The sequence below is a fragment of the Nannospalax galili genome, unplaced genomic scaffold, assembly GCF_000622305.1.
Source record: "Nannospalax galili isolate Female #2095 unplaced genomic scaffold, S.galili_v1.0 scaffold336, whole genome shotgun sequence".
Lineage (NCBI taxonomy): Eukaryota > Metazoa > Chordata > Mammalia > Rodentia > Spalacidae > Nannospalax > Nannospalax galili.
This window is the reverse complement of record NW_008343385.1, coordinates 9515874-9532585: the sequence shown is the minus strand read 5'-3', so window position 1 is coordinate 9532585 and position 16712 is coordinate 9515874. Positions and strand designations below refer to the sequence as shown.

The 16712-nt window shown below is 43.3% G+C and overlaps 1 protein-coding gene across 3 annotated transcripts; it reads left to right on the top strand.

Annotated features, from left to right (window-relative positions):
• Positions 1-5815: 5815 nt before the first annotated feature.
• Ptgdr (prostaglandin D2 receptor) lies at positions 5816-15519 on the top strand. 3 transcript variants are annotated; one of them, XR_003850522.1, is made up of 3 exons: positions 5816-6816; positions 14273-15112; positions 15465-15519. XR_003850522.1 is itself a non-coding variant. In XM_008839592.2 (2 exons), exons 1-2 carry the CDS (start codon positions 5971-5973, stop codon positions 14504-14506), a joined length of 1080 nt encoding a protein of 359 aa, XP_008837814.1. In that variant the 5' UTR covers positions 5816-5970; the 3' UTR covers positions 14507-15134. The 3 variants fall into 3 exon arrangements, 2 of the variants coding, with proteins under 2 accessions (XP_008837814.1, XP_029422539.1); XM_008839592.2 differs by lacking the exon at positions 15465-15519 and having other exon boundaries at positions 14273-15134; XM_029566679.1 differs by lacking the exons at positions 14273-15112; positions 15465-15519 and adding an exon at positions 7419-7674.
• Positions 15520-16712: the final 1193 nt, after the last annotated feature.

Genomic DNA, 16712 nt, shown 5'->3' with positions numbered 1-16712 from the left:
ATGCCCTCTTCTGACCTCTATTGGCATTGTACAACACAGATATACTTACATACGGGCAGGCAATACATTCATATACATAAAATAAAAATAATAAATAAAAAATATTTTTAAAGTGGTCACTTTCAACTCTTCTGATTGTTCCCAAACCTTTCCTGCTAAAACTGTAGTATGTTATTTTGAATGATTTATATTTCCTATAAATTAGCATCAGCTAATATCACAGATACAGAAAAAAATAACCAAATGCTTAAATCTTCCTCCAGAGCTACCTCTGGGTATATAAGATAATGTTGAGACCTAGACTTGTATTTACATACTATTTATATTCATTTCACCTCCGTTCTGCCTAGAAGTTGGGCAGAAGATCTTTGCTTCTTTTAAAGAAGAGGCTCAACTGTTTAAGGCTCAGGAATAGATAGAGTCTTCTAGGGTATGGAAAAAATAGTAGAAGGTATCATGCCTATTCATTCATTCACTCATTCAGTAAATATTTACAGATACTCTATTGTGTGTCTAAGGGTGTGTGGGGGCTTAAGAAGACAAAATAAAATAAGACATAGCCACAGCCCTTGACCACCTAAAAACAGATGAATACAGCATACAATGAACAAACAATGTGGGCATTTGAAGGAGACTGAGAGTGCTAACTTAGGTTCCAGACAAAGCTGAAAAACTTCCCAGAATTGTCTGAAAGCTGCTGAGTCATCAGAGAGATGATCTAAGGATCCAAGACCAGGCTACAGACAGCTAACTCAAAACCAGTAGCATAGCCTCATGGCTAAGCTTCCAGGCAGATCAGTGAAGGTCTTTGTCAGAAGTATAACAGCCCCTCCACTTTCTTGCTCAGTCCAGCTTCTGGCCCTTCCCTTTCCCAGGTGTTAATCTCAAAATAAATACCAGACACACCCCATCCTAATCTCCAGCTCAGAATCTGCTCTGCAGGGAGCCCAACCAACTGCACCTGCCAAAGACTTCTTTGGAACCACAAGCAAACTGCTGAAAAGGCGCAATCATCAGTGGGACTCCACAGTCTGTAACTGAACTGGGATGGCAATGAATGGCTGTGTACTTATTTGCTCTACATCATCACTCAAAGACAAGTTCAGATTTCATTCTGATCCTTAGGGTTTAAACCACAGCCAGCTGAAAACAGAAAGTATGTTTTCTTCAAGTTCAGTCCTGAGCATATGGAGGTCCTGATCCTGATTGACATGTAGACACGGGTTAGAAAGGTTGGCCAAGACCTACTCACTACTCAGAATCTCCAGAAGATTTAATTTCTCAATTTGAAATCAAAGGATATGAAAGTGGAGATTCTTGCCAACCATGCCCAAATGATATTGGTGCAGACTAGGGCACAAGATATTAATCTGACTCCAGAAACACAGGGGACTGGCACATTCCTGACCCTGGTAGTAGCAGTGGCTCCCCACTTCTGAGCAGGTAAAGGAAATCGAGGGCTCCTGTCTTCGCTTCTCCAATCTCCTTCTCTCTCACTTCTCTGATCCCCTTCTCTCCAAAGTGGAGGCTTAGGAAATCTGGAACATGTGGATGCCATTCTAGACTCATCACGTATCGTCATCATTCTAGACTCAGTTATGTAGATACAAATAATTTATTAACTTCTCTGTCTCGTTGTCCTTATCTGAAAAATGAAGGATGATGGAAATTTCTATGGTTCAGTTTGCAAGAACAAAAACATAAATTAACATGATGTATATAGAGCTTTGCAGAGCATGGGTTTGACATTCTATTCTGATAGCTCACCTTTGCTGCACAGAGAATTAACTGAAGAATTTTTAAAAATTCTGAAACCCAGAAAGTACCCTCAGACTGTTTAATATACTTAGTTTGGATGCTAAAGAATAAAAAAAGTTTGTAGTTTTCCAGGAGCTTCTAAATTAAAAAAATTAAACTATTTATTTATTATTATTATTGTATGTATGCATGATGTGGGAGTGGGTGTGCATATCATGGTACTTGTGTGGAGGTCAGAGGACAACTTTGTAGGGCTGGTTCTCTCTTTCCACCTTTGCATGGTTCCAAAACTGAACTCAGGCTATCAGACTTGCATAGCAAGTGCCATGACCCACTGAGACATCTCCCTGGGTCCTTTCCAGGTGTTTCTAAAGTTCTAAAAACCAAGAAGTATCACTATCATTAGATTAAGCCAACAACTACCATCTGAGCTCTGTACAAATGATCCCTCATCCCATTTTCAGACAAGGAAATTGAGGTCCAGAAATGTTAGAAGATTGCTCACAAGGAGCAAAGCTGGATTGAATTCTCACAGGAAACCTTCCAAGACCTTACAGGTCACCAATACTTTTGATATCACCCACCTGATGTAAACAGTGTCTGGGTGGTCTCTAGCACGCAGAAGTTCCACATCTGGATGCAACTTTTGTTCCTTGCTTTTTAGATTCTCTGTTCCTTCATTCTCTGCACATCATAATCCACAGCCCAAAATATCACTGGAAGTTTTGTAGGAGTGAGTGATAAAGAGAAACAGGATACAGAATAGATCCAGAAAAGGAAACTCTTCGCCTTCCGCACTCCACTTTCCTAAAATCTAGCTATTAGCATACACTTATTTTATATTTAAAATATTTTTCTTGAGAAGGGTCTTGCACTGCTTATACTGGTCTTGCACTCCTGGGCTCAAGCTATTCAGTTGTCTCAGCTTCCTAAGTGCTGGGGCTACAAGTAGGTGTTTTGGTGCCCAGGTTCAAAATCTTTTAAAATAATTATAAAGGATACAATATTGAAAATATCAAATATCCAAGGAGTAAGTTTCCTTCCTCTGATCTAAATCAATGTTTTCTTTTGTCTGTGCCAACTTCTAGGCCTGTTCGTGAGGATGAACTTTTTTTGTGTTTATGGTATCACAATATTCATGTTTATAATGGTCTGTTAACATGATGCCACATATATTTTTTTCTAGATTTATCTTATCGCCTCTGGCATAGCTCTGTAGATAACGGAGGTCATTTTGTCATTAACTGGGTGAGAGGTATTTTCATTAAAAGTTTCTTTCTAAGAAAAGCAAAAGTTGAACCTGATTACTCTGAAGCTGGTATAACAACTTAGAAGATTGCAAAAAGTCACACGACATGATGTTTGCCTTCCCTGACTCACTGTGTAGGCTTAAGAACCTACCCTCCCTGGCCCTTATGCCTGGCAGGAATAGGAATTCAAAAGGTAATTGATGCATGAACAAATGACACTTCTTCTAAGCTCTACAGTGAAGGCATTGAATAGGATTTCCTAGAAACAGGGACAGAAGACCCCAAGCTGAGAGCAGGGCAGGATGGACAGCAGCAACGCAGGCAGGAAAGACTGCCGGAAACCCGATGGTAAAGGCCATCTGAATTGGCCAGGAGGAAACATGAGGTTTCCTGAATCATACCCATTTGAACTTTTAATCTTGAAGAACAACATGTGCAAATCACATCAGGGATCTACAGCTCATGTTTTGTGGTTATTTTTTAAAAATCCATTTATATTTTTGAGTCCTCTTTCCCTATGCACTGTACCTGGTAGAGACAATTACTGCTAAAGAAAGGAAGAAGAAAGAAGGAAAGACGCTTCAGTGAGTTGAAGGTGTGTTTCAGGTGAAATAGTCTATGCAATGTCCTCAGTGGAGAGAGTCTTAAACTGAATCTATTGCATCTTTTCTGGATACCACAGTGAGATTTCAGGAAATTATAGCCATCTAAAATTGATATAAATTATGTGTCTGCAGAGGCAGGTGGATCTCCATGAGTTCAAGGCCAGCCTGGTCTACATAGTGAGTTCCAGCCCAGCTGGAGCTACAGGAAGACTCTGTCTCAAAAAAGACCAAAACAAACAAACAAACAACAACAACAACAACAAAAAGTATATGTCTGTCTAGAGAAGAGGCCTCAGGTTTCTCTCATCAGTTTCTCCTGTCTTTGGTTATAGGACCTCATTCCCCTTTCACTGTATCGAATTTGTCAAATTTATCCATTCAAGCGGGTCTCTTCTTTTTGCTGGGAGATGGGGATGAGAGAGGCACAAGACTAACCCCATCCACAGCCTTCTTAGAATTCTGAAAGGCTGGGGCTGGAGAAATGGCTCAGCGGTTAAGAGCACTGACTGCTCTCACAGAGGACCTGGGTTTGATTCCCAGCATCCACATGGCAGCTACGAACTGTTCTTAACTCCAGTTCCAGGGGAACTGAAGCCCTCTCTGACCTCCACGGCACTGCACACATGGGTGCACTCACATACTTGTAGGCAATATACTCATACACATAAAATAATAATAATGATAATAATAATAATAATAATAATAAAGAATTCTGAAAGGTTTAGAGTATGCCCAGCACATACAAGGGCTCCCGAAGTTAGCTTTTCTGCTACCTTTACTTTAAGCACTTCCTTTTCTTCTCAGTCTCTCAACACTCCCGTGAGGTCACATAAGTCCTGTGTCTTCCTTATGAGTATCCTGAAACTCAGAGATGGAAACATTAACCCAAAATCACAGAGATAGAGTTCAGACCTGTCTGACTCCAAAGCTTGGACTCTTCCAGTCTACAACATGGTCTGAATTGCTAGCTGGACTTTTGTCTGGAGACAGCTCCTCTGCCAATCTGAGCTTCCACATCTGAAGCTCAGAGCCCTGCCCTCTCCCTAACTCTGTCCATCAGAACAGGCAGAGAGCACAAAAACAAACTTCTTTCAGCCAAGGCATAATCTACTTGCTTACATAATTTAGCTCCAATCATCCCCTTGAAATTCCACACTCAAAGCCAGTTTCTGTCCCAGCACACGGAGCATTAATTAAATAACTAAATCACAGTCAAGTCTCTACCCTTTTTGATGCCAGCAAATCAAAACCAGAGGGGAAGGAATATTTTCTAGTAGTCACAAAGAACAGGGGAAATGTATTTTCTGGTTTTAAATCCATGTTTAAGTTTGTATCTATCAAAACTACTTTGTCATTTGAGAATCGTGATAACTGCATCAAGGATTTTCCAGGCACTTTATGTGTTACTTCCGTGGTTCAAAAGAGTCAATTATGGGCAAGTCATTACAGTTCACACAGGCAATAACGGTAGAACCAGGGCTTGGAGCTAGGCCTGATGACAGCATCAATGCTGTTAGTCACATCCCTGCTACCCCTTCTACAGTGGGGGGTTCATAGCACCCACTGTCAACGTCACCTCTGGTTTTCCCTGTGCAGAAAATAACTGGCCTTGAAATTTGGCCAGCCTCCTGGTAAGACCAGCCGTGGAAGGGGACAGATGGACTCTATAGAAACAAGGTTTGGCTCCCCTTGATTCTGCACTTAATACTTCTGTCACCTTGATGAGGTCCCTTAATCTACCAAAGTCCCTGATTGCTCACCTAAATAGCAGAAAGCATTGTTAATACTCCACTTTGCAGGCATTTAAAGAACTGGAGTCAAGGCTTAAAGTGGAGCAAATGTTAGCTATCTTGATGAACTAATTCGACAAAAGTAGATAGAAGCCTTTTCTCCGGCCTCATCTGCCTTCTTGATCACCACCAGCACCACCTGGTGCTCCCCTACTCCCCAGTGACTCCTGGTCAGTTTCCATATTTACAGCTCTCTTGCCTGGCCTGAAGGACTGGCCTTGGGTGCTCCGATTCTGCGCGCTTTCCTCTCTCCTTGCCCTGTCTCTGGGCACCAGGGTCTGCCTTTTCTCTGGACCCGGTGCACACACCAGAGCCAAACTCTTAGCCAGGCTGCTCTGAGCTCGCAGAGCCAACGCCTGCTGTGCAAAAGGCTCTATGCGACCCGCCCTCCTGGAGGGGTGTGACCCAGAAGTGTGGATAGGAGGTGCCCAGTGTAAGGACACCCTGCTGTCCTCTGAGTTTCCTCTGCAGTACAGACTCAGGAGCGGCCGGGGGTTCCTCTGCGCCCTGGCACCAGGGTCCTGGTCCTGCCGCAACCTCCCCTCCAGCCCTTGGCGCCAGCTGGCCATGAAGTCGCCCTTCTATCCCTGTCACAACACCACCTGGGTGGAGACGGGCTCCTCGGCGACGATGGGTGGCGTGCTGTTCAGCGCGGGCCTGCTGGGCAACCTGCTGGCGCTGGCGCTGCTGGCGCGCTCCAGGTTGGGGTCCCGCCGGCCGCGCCCCGCGCGCCGGCTGCCTTCTGTCTTCTACGTGCTGGTGTGTGGCCTGACAGCCACCGACTTGCTGGGCAAGTGTCTCGTTAGCCCGGTGGTGCTGGCAGCCTATGCGCAAAACCGGAGCCTGTGGGGACTGCTGCCCGCCCCGGGAGACCAGCTGTGCCAAGCCTTCGCCTTCATCATGTCCTTCTTTGGGCTAGCCTCGACGTTACAGCTGCTGGCCATGGCGCTGGAGTGCTGGCTGTCCCTAGGACACCCCTTCTTCTACCAGCGGCACATCACCCTGCGCCGGGGCGCGCTGGTGGCGCCGGTCGTGGGCGCCTTCTGCTTGGCTTTCTGCGGGCTCCCCTTCGCGGGCTTCGGGAAGTACGTGCAGTATTGTCCCGGCACCTGGTGCTTCATCCAGATGGTCCACGAGAAGGGCTCGCTGTCGGTGCTGGGTTTCTCTGTGCTCTACTCGAGCCTCATGGCGCTTCTGGTCCTCGCGATCGTGCTGTGCAACCTGGGCGCCATGCACAACCTCTACGCCATGCACCGGCGGCTACGGCAACACACGCGCTGCTGCCCCAGGGACAGCTTCGAGCCAGGCGCCGGCCAGACACAGGGGTCCTCACATCCCCTGGAGGAGCTGGACCACCTCCTGCTGCTGGCCCTCATGACCGTGCTCTTCACAATGTGCTCCCTGCCTTTAATTGTGAGTCCCTAGACGCCGAGGCTGGGAGGAACTGGGGCAAGTCAGGCGGCCAGGTGGGAGGATGGAGTGGGATGGAAGTCGCGCTCTAGAAGCTGAGTCCCTGGCCAAGGGGTGTTGATGCTGTGCTCAATGCATCAAATTCCCGCCACAGCCCTAAGGTATAGCCCAATTTGTTGAGGGAGAAGAGGGAATCAGCTAAAGGATAAGAGAGACAAATCAGTGATATCCCGGAACCCAGCAAAAGCCCTTCCAATTGGCAGACCTGTGCTTCTGTCCAGGGAGGACTCCAGTCATTTGTGCGCCTCAGACCTTGGTCCTCTACTTTGACCGCCCTCGCCCCCTCCCCGCTAGTAATGTTTTATTTCGTTAGATCTGTCGTTAATTTTAGTGGTGTTAGAAAGGGATGTCATGGGGGCATCTCTTCTCGGGGGTTTTGGCATGGAAAAGGCCGAAAGAAAGGGTTAATTCTGGCTGAGTGACTTGCAGAGGTGACAAATTAGCTTTGAAAACTTCCGGGGAAGAGGGGGTAGTGGGAGTGATGGTCAACTGTGTAGAGGCTGAGGGGTTTCAGGTGATGAGATTTTGTTAACCTGTCTTGACAGGTTTTGTTTCTATCTTGGCCAGTGAGGTGACAAAAACTTCATTATCTTAGAATCCAACTTACAAGAAGATGGTGACAGAGTGACTGAGGCTCCTCCCCCCTCTCCTGCAATCCTCAAAATATTTGATCAGCAAGAATAATATTTAAATAAATTACAGGATGTGGCCAATTCAAAGTCTTTGGGGTGCTGAATATTATTTTCAATCATGTATAAAGAGGAGGTATAAAGTTTTTCCCAGACTAGCCTGCAACTTGCTCTGCAGACCAGACTAGCCTGAAACTCTATCCACCTTACAGGCTCTGGGATTACAGGCCAGCATCCCCACATCTTAAATGAAGGCTTTGATATGGGAAAGGTAGAGAAGCAGGATTAGTATCAGTAAGAGACAGAGATAGAGATTAGGGAGAGGGGGCCCAGAGCAAACATTTTCAGCAAGCTCTTCAGGGAAAGGAAAGAGAGAGAGAGAGAGAGAGAGAGAGAGAGAGAGAGAGAGAGACTTGGAGATTTGTGTCAATACAGGGCATCATGAGAATTAAAGGAAGTAATGGACTTGAAATTATTTTCTAAAACAACTTGTAAAGTTCCAGATATGTGGAATCCAGATAGCATTCTTCGTAGGAACTATCATTTCCTGGAAAGGATTTAGTGTCAGCTATGGGTCTGGATTAGGTTTCATCACTTACTGGCTGTGGTAGAGGCTCATAACACACTACTTCTGTAAGAGCAATGAATACTTAAAATCACACACACACTGAGCAGTCTTTGTTTTTTAATCTCTGTGTGTATTATGTATGTGTGGACATGTGCGTGCCCCTGCGCATGCATGTGTGGGGGTGGGGGGACACGTATGCCATGATGCCCATGTGCCTGTCAGAGGACAACCTCAGGTGTAAACCCTTGCTTTCTACTGTGTTTGGGGGTCTTTTTGGTGTTCCTTGCTACTTAGGCCACACTGGCTGGCCAGCAGGTTACTGGGGCTTCTCCACCACCCATCCTGCCATAGGAGCACTAGGATTATTGAATCCAGCTTGTGAGTTCTGGAGATTTGAATTCTTGTCCTCATGCTTTCACAGCAAGTGTGTTTACCCACAGAGCCATTTCCCCAGCCCTGAGCATTTTAACCAGAAAACCCTAAATGCTTCAAAATCTAAAATTTTGAGCACCAACATACTATAAATAGAAAAATCCCACCTCTGATCTCATGTGGTAGATTATAATTCAAACATGTACCTGTGTCAAATATTGTATAAAATTACCTTCAGACCACAGGTGTGTAAGACATTTATGAAATTAATAAATTTCATGTTTTAACTTGGGTTCCATCCCAAAGTATTGTTGTTGGAACTCTTTCCCTACAGAGATATAAGCAAGCATCAACCCTTTCCTTATAGGGCACTAATGACAAAACAAAGTCCAATTCCACCAAAGTCCAACTTGGGGGACCGATGAGTTTACTGGGCTTACCTATAGAGCATATGTGACAGGTTTCTGGCAGGGGTATGGGTGACCTCAAAGCAGCTGCTCCACTAAAAGGTCTCATCCCAGAGTAGATGAAAACTTCCACAGAGCTGCATAGCTGAAGTCCCCCTTTCAGTTAACGCTCTATGCTCTGTGCACTCTCACCTCCCGAGACTGGGGCTGCATGCAGCTCTAGCAGAATCTCATATGACTGGCTAGGAGGTGTAGGCGGGAGTGGTGGGAATCTCAGGTGAGGGTACAATGGCCTTTCCCAACCCCTCCTGTGAGGAAGCATCAACAGTCCACAAGTCTGATCTCGGGCTCTCATAGGTACTCTGATGAAAATAGTGGCTGTACTCTCTGAGGATAGCTTTCTACCACACCGTCTCATGCTGCGTATGTACATATTCCATAATCTGAACTTCCAAAAACTTTCCCAAGCATTTGGAATAGGGTGTGTGTGTGTGTGTACGTGCGCCATCTAATTCAGTAATTCAGTGCCTAGCCTCAATACTTAGCATCGGTATTATTACTAATTATGGCTTTCATTTATTATGGCCTGCTGTTGCTGGGGATTGGGGAGATGGCTTATTTGGTAAAGTATTTGCCATGCAAGCATGAGGACCAGACTTTGGATCCCCAGAACCCACATAGAAAGCCAGGCACCGAGTATCTGAAACCCTGGCAACGGCAGTGGGGGACACAGGCAGATTCCTGGAACCCACTGGCACACCAGTCTAGTCAAGTGGATTAGTTCCAGGTACAGTGAGAGACCCTGTCTCAGAAGATAACATGGAGCACAACTGAGGTAGACACCCAATGTTGACTTCTGGTTTCCGTATGCACGCGCACACATGCATATGCATACATGCATGAGCACAACATACACACCATCCCTCCACACAAAAAGAGCATTACAAAACCATAATAAAACCTACTCATGTTTTTACACAGATGCAAGGAAAATCAGGATTTCAAAATGATAATAAATTATTGTAAGATTACAGATATATAAAAGGTAAAACAGAAAAAAGCATGTTAAGAGCAAGAAGCACTGAAAACAGTCTCTGAACAGGCACAGGCATATACCCTCAACCTTCTACCTTAGAAAGGTCTAGAAAATCCAAGAAGACTCAAGCACATCTCCCATTAGTCATGGAGGTGGCAATGCCATCTTTATAAAGCCCATTGTAACCTGAGAAAGAATGAGAGCAGAAGGGGTAAATCACATCTCTTTTATTAAAATGATTTTGACTTCATAAACACATTCGGCGGGTATTGGACCTCCCCCACTCCCCCCCCCCACACTTTAAAAACTACATCTAAGGAACTAGCAACTGGAGAGAGAACGTGGCACCTCAATGGGGAACAACTTGTCAAAACAACAACAATCTACTCATAGCATGTATATTGTATTTCATTAAGTCCATTAAAAGTTTGCTGGAATATGAGCTCTCTCTCTATCTCTCTCTCTCCCTCCCCCCTTTCCTCCCTCTCTCTTCCTCATCCTCCCAAGGATCAAATTCAGGACTTCACTTGTAGTGTGCAAGTGCTTCACCATTGAGCTACACCCCCCAATAGCTTCTTGATAATTCTAAAAATTAAATTTACAAGAATTATTTTGTAAAAAATATATTTTTAATTTATTTATGATTTTTATTTTATGTGTTTGAGTGTGTTGCATGCATGTATATAAGTGCACCTGTGTCTTGCAATGCCCACAGAGGTCAGAAGAGGGTGTTGGATCTCCTGGAACTGCAGTTACAGACGGTTGTTGGTCACCATGTGGGTTCTGGGAACCAAACTCAGGCCCTCTACAAGAGCAGCTAGTGCTCTTAACCCCTGAGCCATCTCTCTAGCCCCAAATTCACAAGAATTCTTGACTAGAATGAGATCTTTGCATAGATCAAATTTTCAAATTGGCAATTTGACATAGAGAGAAGAAAATATAGAGGACATGGATGAACTTTAGAGAGAGTTTTCAGCACATTCTCAAATGTGTATAATATACTTCCATCAAAATTCTTTTTTAATATTTTATCTATTTATTATTTTTACTTTATGTGTATGCATGTGTTACCTGCATGTAGGTAAGTGTACCCATGTTGTGAAATGCCCACGGAGGACAGCAGAAGTTGTTGGATCCCTTGGAACTGGAGTTATGAACAGCTTTTAGCTGCCATGTGGGTGCTGGGATTCGAACCTGGGCCTTCTGCAAGAACAGCCAGTGTTCTTAACCACTGAGACATCTCTCTAGCCCCCCAAATACTTTTTATAATAGAAAAACCATATTGCATTGGAGGTTGGTAGGGGAGCAGAGGTGAATGAAAAGGAGTATGCATTTAGAGACAAGATGAGTCCATTGTGCCATTTATAAGCCTGGTAAATAGGAACTTGTGTAATCATTAACATCTATTGGAATCCAGGGAGTCTGAGTGAGGGGAATCTTGCATGCACTGAGACAGCACATATATATGTACTGTTTGGATGAGCAGAAAGAACAGGTGGGATGCTCCTTCCCATGGATGTGTTACAGATGAGTAAGAGACAGCACATAAAAGGAGGGGACCTAAAGTGGGTTTTAAAGGGCCGGAATAGAGGGTGCAGATTGAGGTGTTACAAGGATGAACTAGAAAAAAGAATGCATTGGGTAGAATAAAGTCACCCCAGCAGGAATCCTCCCACAACTCCACTTTGCTGACAAAAGCAACATTTTCCCAGTGACCTCTAAACCCATCAGAGGGCACTCTTTCATATGAATGCTCTTTACATAAATTAAGCCATTTAAAAATGCCAGTCGTTCCTAGGCTAGATTGGGGCTTTTTGCCCATTTCCCCAGTTCTATGCTGGGTTTTTGACTGGTTTGAGTCTGCATGGATCTTGTGCATGCTGTCACCATTGCTGTAAGTTCATATGAACAGGTTCCAGGAAGTCAGAAAACTATTAGCAGATGATCACTGCTGGGTGAGAGAGAGTTGGTTGTCTTTAAGGAAGTGATACTAGATAGACCGCCCTAGCTCCAGTGAATGAACTCACACAGAGGAACATCTGGGGACACAAACTTGACTAAATAGGTCTTTACATATACAACAGAATGTATAAAATCTGGTGGCGGGGGGCTATGGGGTGGTACAGATAGGGGAGGGGGTCTAAATATGATTAAGATGTAGTGTATGAAATCCACAAAAATTAAAAAATGTATATTGGAAAAAAATAAAAATGCCAGTTGTAGAACAATTCACTTCTGATAACAACTGTAGTAGCTTAAAATACAGATAACTGAGCTATATGTGTATCTCCGTGGTAAGACTCACCTAGTCTGTATGAGGCCCTGGGTTTAATCACCAGTATCCAAAATAATTTAACAAGAGAAAAATCCTAATAGAACTGATATGGATAAATACCTCATAGACTAAAATGGCTTGGGCTAGAAAGAAGGCTCAGCAGGTAAAGATGCTTGTGTCAAGCCTGAGGACTTGAATTTGATCCCTAGAACTTATATCGTAGGTAGAGAGAACCAACTCCCATAGGTTATCCCCTGACTTTCACATGTGCACTATGGTGCCCTTCCCTCCCATACACACAAAATAAATAAATAAATGTAAATAAACAAATGTAAATTTTGTAAAGAATTAAAGGGATTTGCTTTCACTATACAAGGATAATTTAGTTACCCGGAACAAACATGGTCGGAATCTTCTTTGAGGAGAAAAGTAAAAAATATAAAACTCATATAAAATGTTTGATTCTAAATTCAGCTTAAGCTTATAGCTTACTGTCACCCATGTACCCATTCAGCACATATCTGATAGTTACAGAGTGTGTTGGACATAGTAGCTCATAGTGAAATACAAAATAAGAAAAACTCAGCATGTGCCCACATAAGGTGTAGGGGAGGGCTGACAATTAAGGTTAATGATAAGGAGAACTTAGCAGTGCAAAGGGGCAGTTCCTGAATGAGAAAATAACACACTAGCTAATTATCGAGTTATTATATGCTAGAACCCATTCTCAAGGTTTTCTTCATATTATCTCATTCAAACTTCATAAGGATCTTGGAAAGTGGGAACGATGGCCCTCGTAAAAGTAAGGAAACAATATCTTCCCCAAGGTCGCACATCCAAAGGGAGGATTATAACACAGTCCCCTAGCCACTGTCTCAAGGGTGCTTCCTAAAAGGCAATGTTTGAAGTAGATTTAAAAGGTGGTATGACTGGGACATGCAAGCCACTTCCACATTTGTAAAATGGGGATAATTGCTGAATTTATTAGGAAGATTTTTTTATGAAGAGAAAATGAAAATTTTTAAGTATGTAGAACAATGCTTGGAAATTAAGAGTCTATGTGGGCACCAGTCATTATTATTGTTTGTATAACTAAGAGCGATGGGAGAGGGTGTCTGGATGCAAGTTAGAGATCAGTCTAATATAAAGCATCTTCCTACATGCACTGGATTGGGATGGTGGAGCCCACTGAAGTGTTGTGGAGAGGGACTCAAATGGTAAGGAGATGATTCTGAGAAAGTGCATCTTCTTCAAGAGATGTCTCTTGATGGCCCTGACAGTTCTTATCCACAGTCCCTTTTAGTAATATTAAATTTGTGCAGCTTGTGTTCCATTAGGGTCCATTTGTCTCATGGATTTAGAATCTCTGTAGACACAGGGAGTGTAATGGCAAAAAGAAAACGTATCCAGCCTCAGACAGAGTGGTGGGCCATAGCTGTGCTGATCTAGCCAGAACTGTGAACTGAATGACAGAGAAAGTCACGGTTTGAGGCACTTTGCAGAGCTCTGAGAAACTACAGGGACCCCAGGAAAGATTAAGGCATAAGTAGGTGGCTAGACACAGATAAGTGGGCTTCTGTCTTTGGGCACCCCACCCACCCAGCTTGTGAAGACTCTATCTTAAGAATAAGTGAAGCAATTTACATGAGGTGAGCAGTTCTTTTTTTCTGGTGACATCATTTCTTTCTATTTCCTTATAGTCTCCCTTTTCACGTCCATTCAAAGTTTTGTTTCATGAGTATCTCCACTTCAAAGCAATGAGTAAGAGAGGCAGAAAGTAGGCAGAACTTGAGAATAAAGTATCCATGCAAGGACACTGGAAAGGTGGTCACCCTATTTGCAAAGGCTTCAGCAGGTCTTCAGGATCCGGCAGCAACCTGGAAACCTAAGCCCAGGACGTGGAACAGCTTTCAGGGATTCAATCAGATAGGCACCCCGACATGTACCCCAGTTTCCCAGCTTCTCAGGCTCCTCATCCACATCCATTAGCCACAGTGCTTTCAGATGTTTATAAATTTATCAGAAATAAGAGTTCTACGGTAAGTAAAGCAAGGGCGCTCATCCCGGCCATCACCTTAGATATCTGTATCTGTATGCTTTTCTTCCAAACAGTACCGTGCTTACCATGGAGCCTTTAAACCTGACGACACAGCTTCCCCAGGAGACTCGTATGACCTCCAAGCTTTGCGTTTTCTGTCTGTGATTTCAATCGTGGACCCCTGGATTTTCATCATTTTCAGGACTTCAGTATTTCGGGTGTTTTTTCACAAGATTTTCATAAGACCTGTTATCTATAGGAGTTGGCACAGCCATTCTTGCCGAGCTAACATGGAATCCACTTTCTGACGGTTACTTTCTCTGGTAAGTTGAAGAATATATCACACACTCAAAGGACCATAATTGGAAAGAAAACTTACAATCAAATTCATAAAAAATTATCTCCCATAACTAAGACAGCTATTTTCAAAAAGTGATGTATCTTAACAATATGTTGTCAATCTGTATTCATAAACCATTTTGGTCCATTTTTTATTTTATGTAAACAGCAACTAAAATTTGTATGTTGTAGACAATGTTAAAAGTGTTAAGGCAGTGGTATAAATTGTCCCAACATTTGTACTTGGTGGCCCTAAATTTTTAAATCTTGAGACCTATGAGTTTTTATTTAAAGTAGAAACATTACTGTCTATTTACAATTATGTGATAAGTGTTCGTGAACAAGCCCAGCAATGACTTACCCTATTCATTTCTAGTGAATCTTAATTTATTCCAATCCATAATTGCCTCTGTTTAGTTGTGTTCTTTGCCAGGTGGCCTAAGGGTAACCTAAATTATATATACTACTCTGAGAAGAGAGCTGGAAAACAGGACCAGGTCAGGCACTTGAGAGACCATCTGGGGATCCTCACTGCCACAAGAGGAGATTTGCGGCTCATGTACAGGCAGTATGAGGTGAGATGTAACTATGACCCAGGACTCAGAGGAAAAAGAACACTATGATTGTTTGAAGTCCAGTCTCATGTATGGAGGCAGGGATGTCAGTGGGAATCAATATTTGGGAGTTGACTCCAAAATTTTAAAATTATTGTGTGATAGCTAATCCTGGGTGTCCACTTGACTGGATTTTGGATTAAGTGAAATGAGAGAAACCTTCTTGATTGGATCATCTGAAGCTGGAAGACATACCCTAAATGTGGGGATTACCTTCTGATGGCAGCCCATATAAAAGGCCAAGGCAGAAGGGAGCCCTTGCTTTTTGCTGCTTGCCTTCTCTCTCACTGGTGAGTTCGTCTTGCTTCTATAGAATGAAGACTAGCAGATCTTTTGGAATTCATCAGACCTTCAGTGCTAGATGGGACTACTGAGACATCCAGCCTCGTGGACTGAGCAACTGCCGGATTCTCAGCCTCTCCAGTGTGGTGCAGCCATTGTTGGACTGCTCGGACTCTATCCTGTGAGCTAATCTGATAAATCCATATACCTATATACATATATATAATATATATGTATATATGTATATATTCATTTTATCAGTTCTATTTCTTTAGAGAACCCTGACTAATACATCTTGGAAACTTTATTATTACATTCATGAATTCTTTGGGGGGAAGGATTTATGTTTCTTGGAAAAGTATTGTTGTGTAACTTACCAGAGAGCTATATTTCTTCAGCCGTGGGAAGTCACAGGGCATTCAGCACAGCAAGAGGCCCACCTAAAACTTGGCCTCGGTGGAGGGTGATGGCAATGCCTTTAACATCTGCCTATCACAGCTGCATTCTGCTGTTTATAGAGACAGTGAGACGTTCCTGAGGTACCTCTGAGCTATGTTTGCAAATCTGGAGCAGGCCATGGCTCAGAGGGAGCACTACTGAGCACTTTAATTGAACACTTAACAAGTTTACACAGGATAGCAACACTACGGCCGAATGGGAAAGTTCAGGAAAGGCAGCTGCAGCTGGCCAGAAGACTCTAGCCCTAGTTCACACAGCAAGAGCTTTTGCCTCTGGTAAAGGAACAGATGGAGGATGTGAGAGGGATTTCTGCATGGCCGGAGTCCCCGTGCACCCTGAAACACATGGACTCTGAGATGATCTCAAGACCTGCCAGGAAGCCCTTCCAAAGACAAGAGGAATAGCCTTCTTTCCAGCTTTCAGCATCCCCATTTTTCCACCTATGATTTTTCTAGTATCTCAGAGATGGTATTAATCTAGTCATGTATTTTTTTTTGTATAGCAAAACTGTGAAAACTCAAATTAGGAATATAGGAAGTATAATTTGAGAGTATGACATAATGAAAAATACAGTTGTTTTTGAAGTTTAGCTTTCATTTGTATGTTTAGTGTGTGTGTGTGTGTGTGTGTGTGCGTGCGTGTGTGTGTGTGTGTGTGTGTGTGTATTTATTTGGTCTGAGGAAGTGCATCTTTTTTGTGTTCTGCTTTTAAAAGGATATTATGATAACTGTCCAGATGGGCTCCAGATGAACCAATAAATGTGATTTTATAATATTTGTAGAGGAACTTACTTCTCTTCAGATAGCAGAAAAACATCTGC

Coding starts and splice junctions, on each gene's coding strand:
- Ptgdr (XM_008839592.2), top strand. CDS start 5,971: ATGAAGTCGCCCTTCTATCCCTGTCACAACACCACCTGGGTGGAGACG. Junction 6,817..14,272: donor TGTGCTCCCTGCCTTTAATT/GTGAGTCCCTAG, acceptor TCTTCCAAACAG/TACCGTGCTTACCATGGAGC.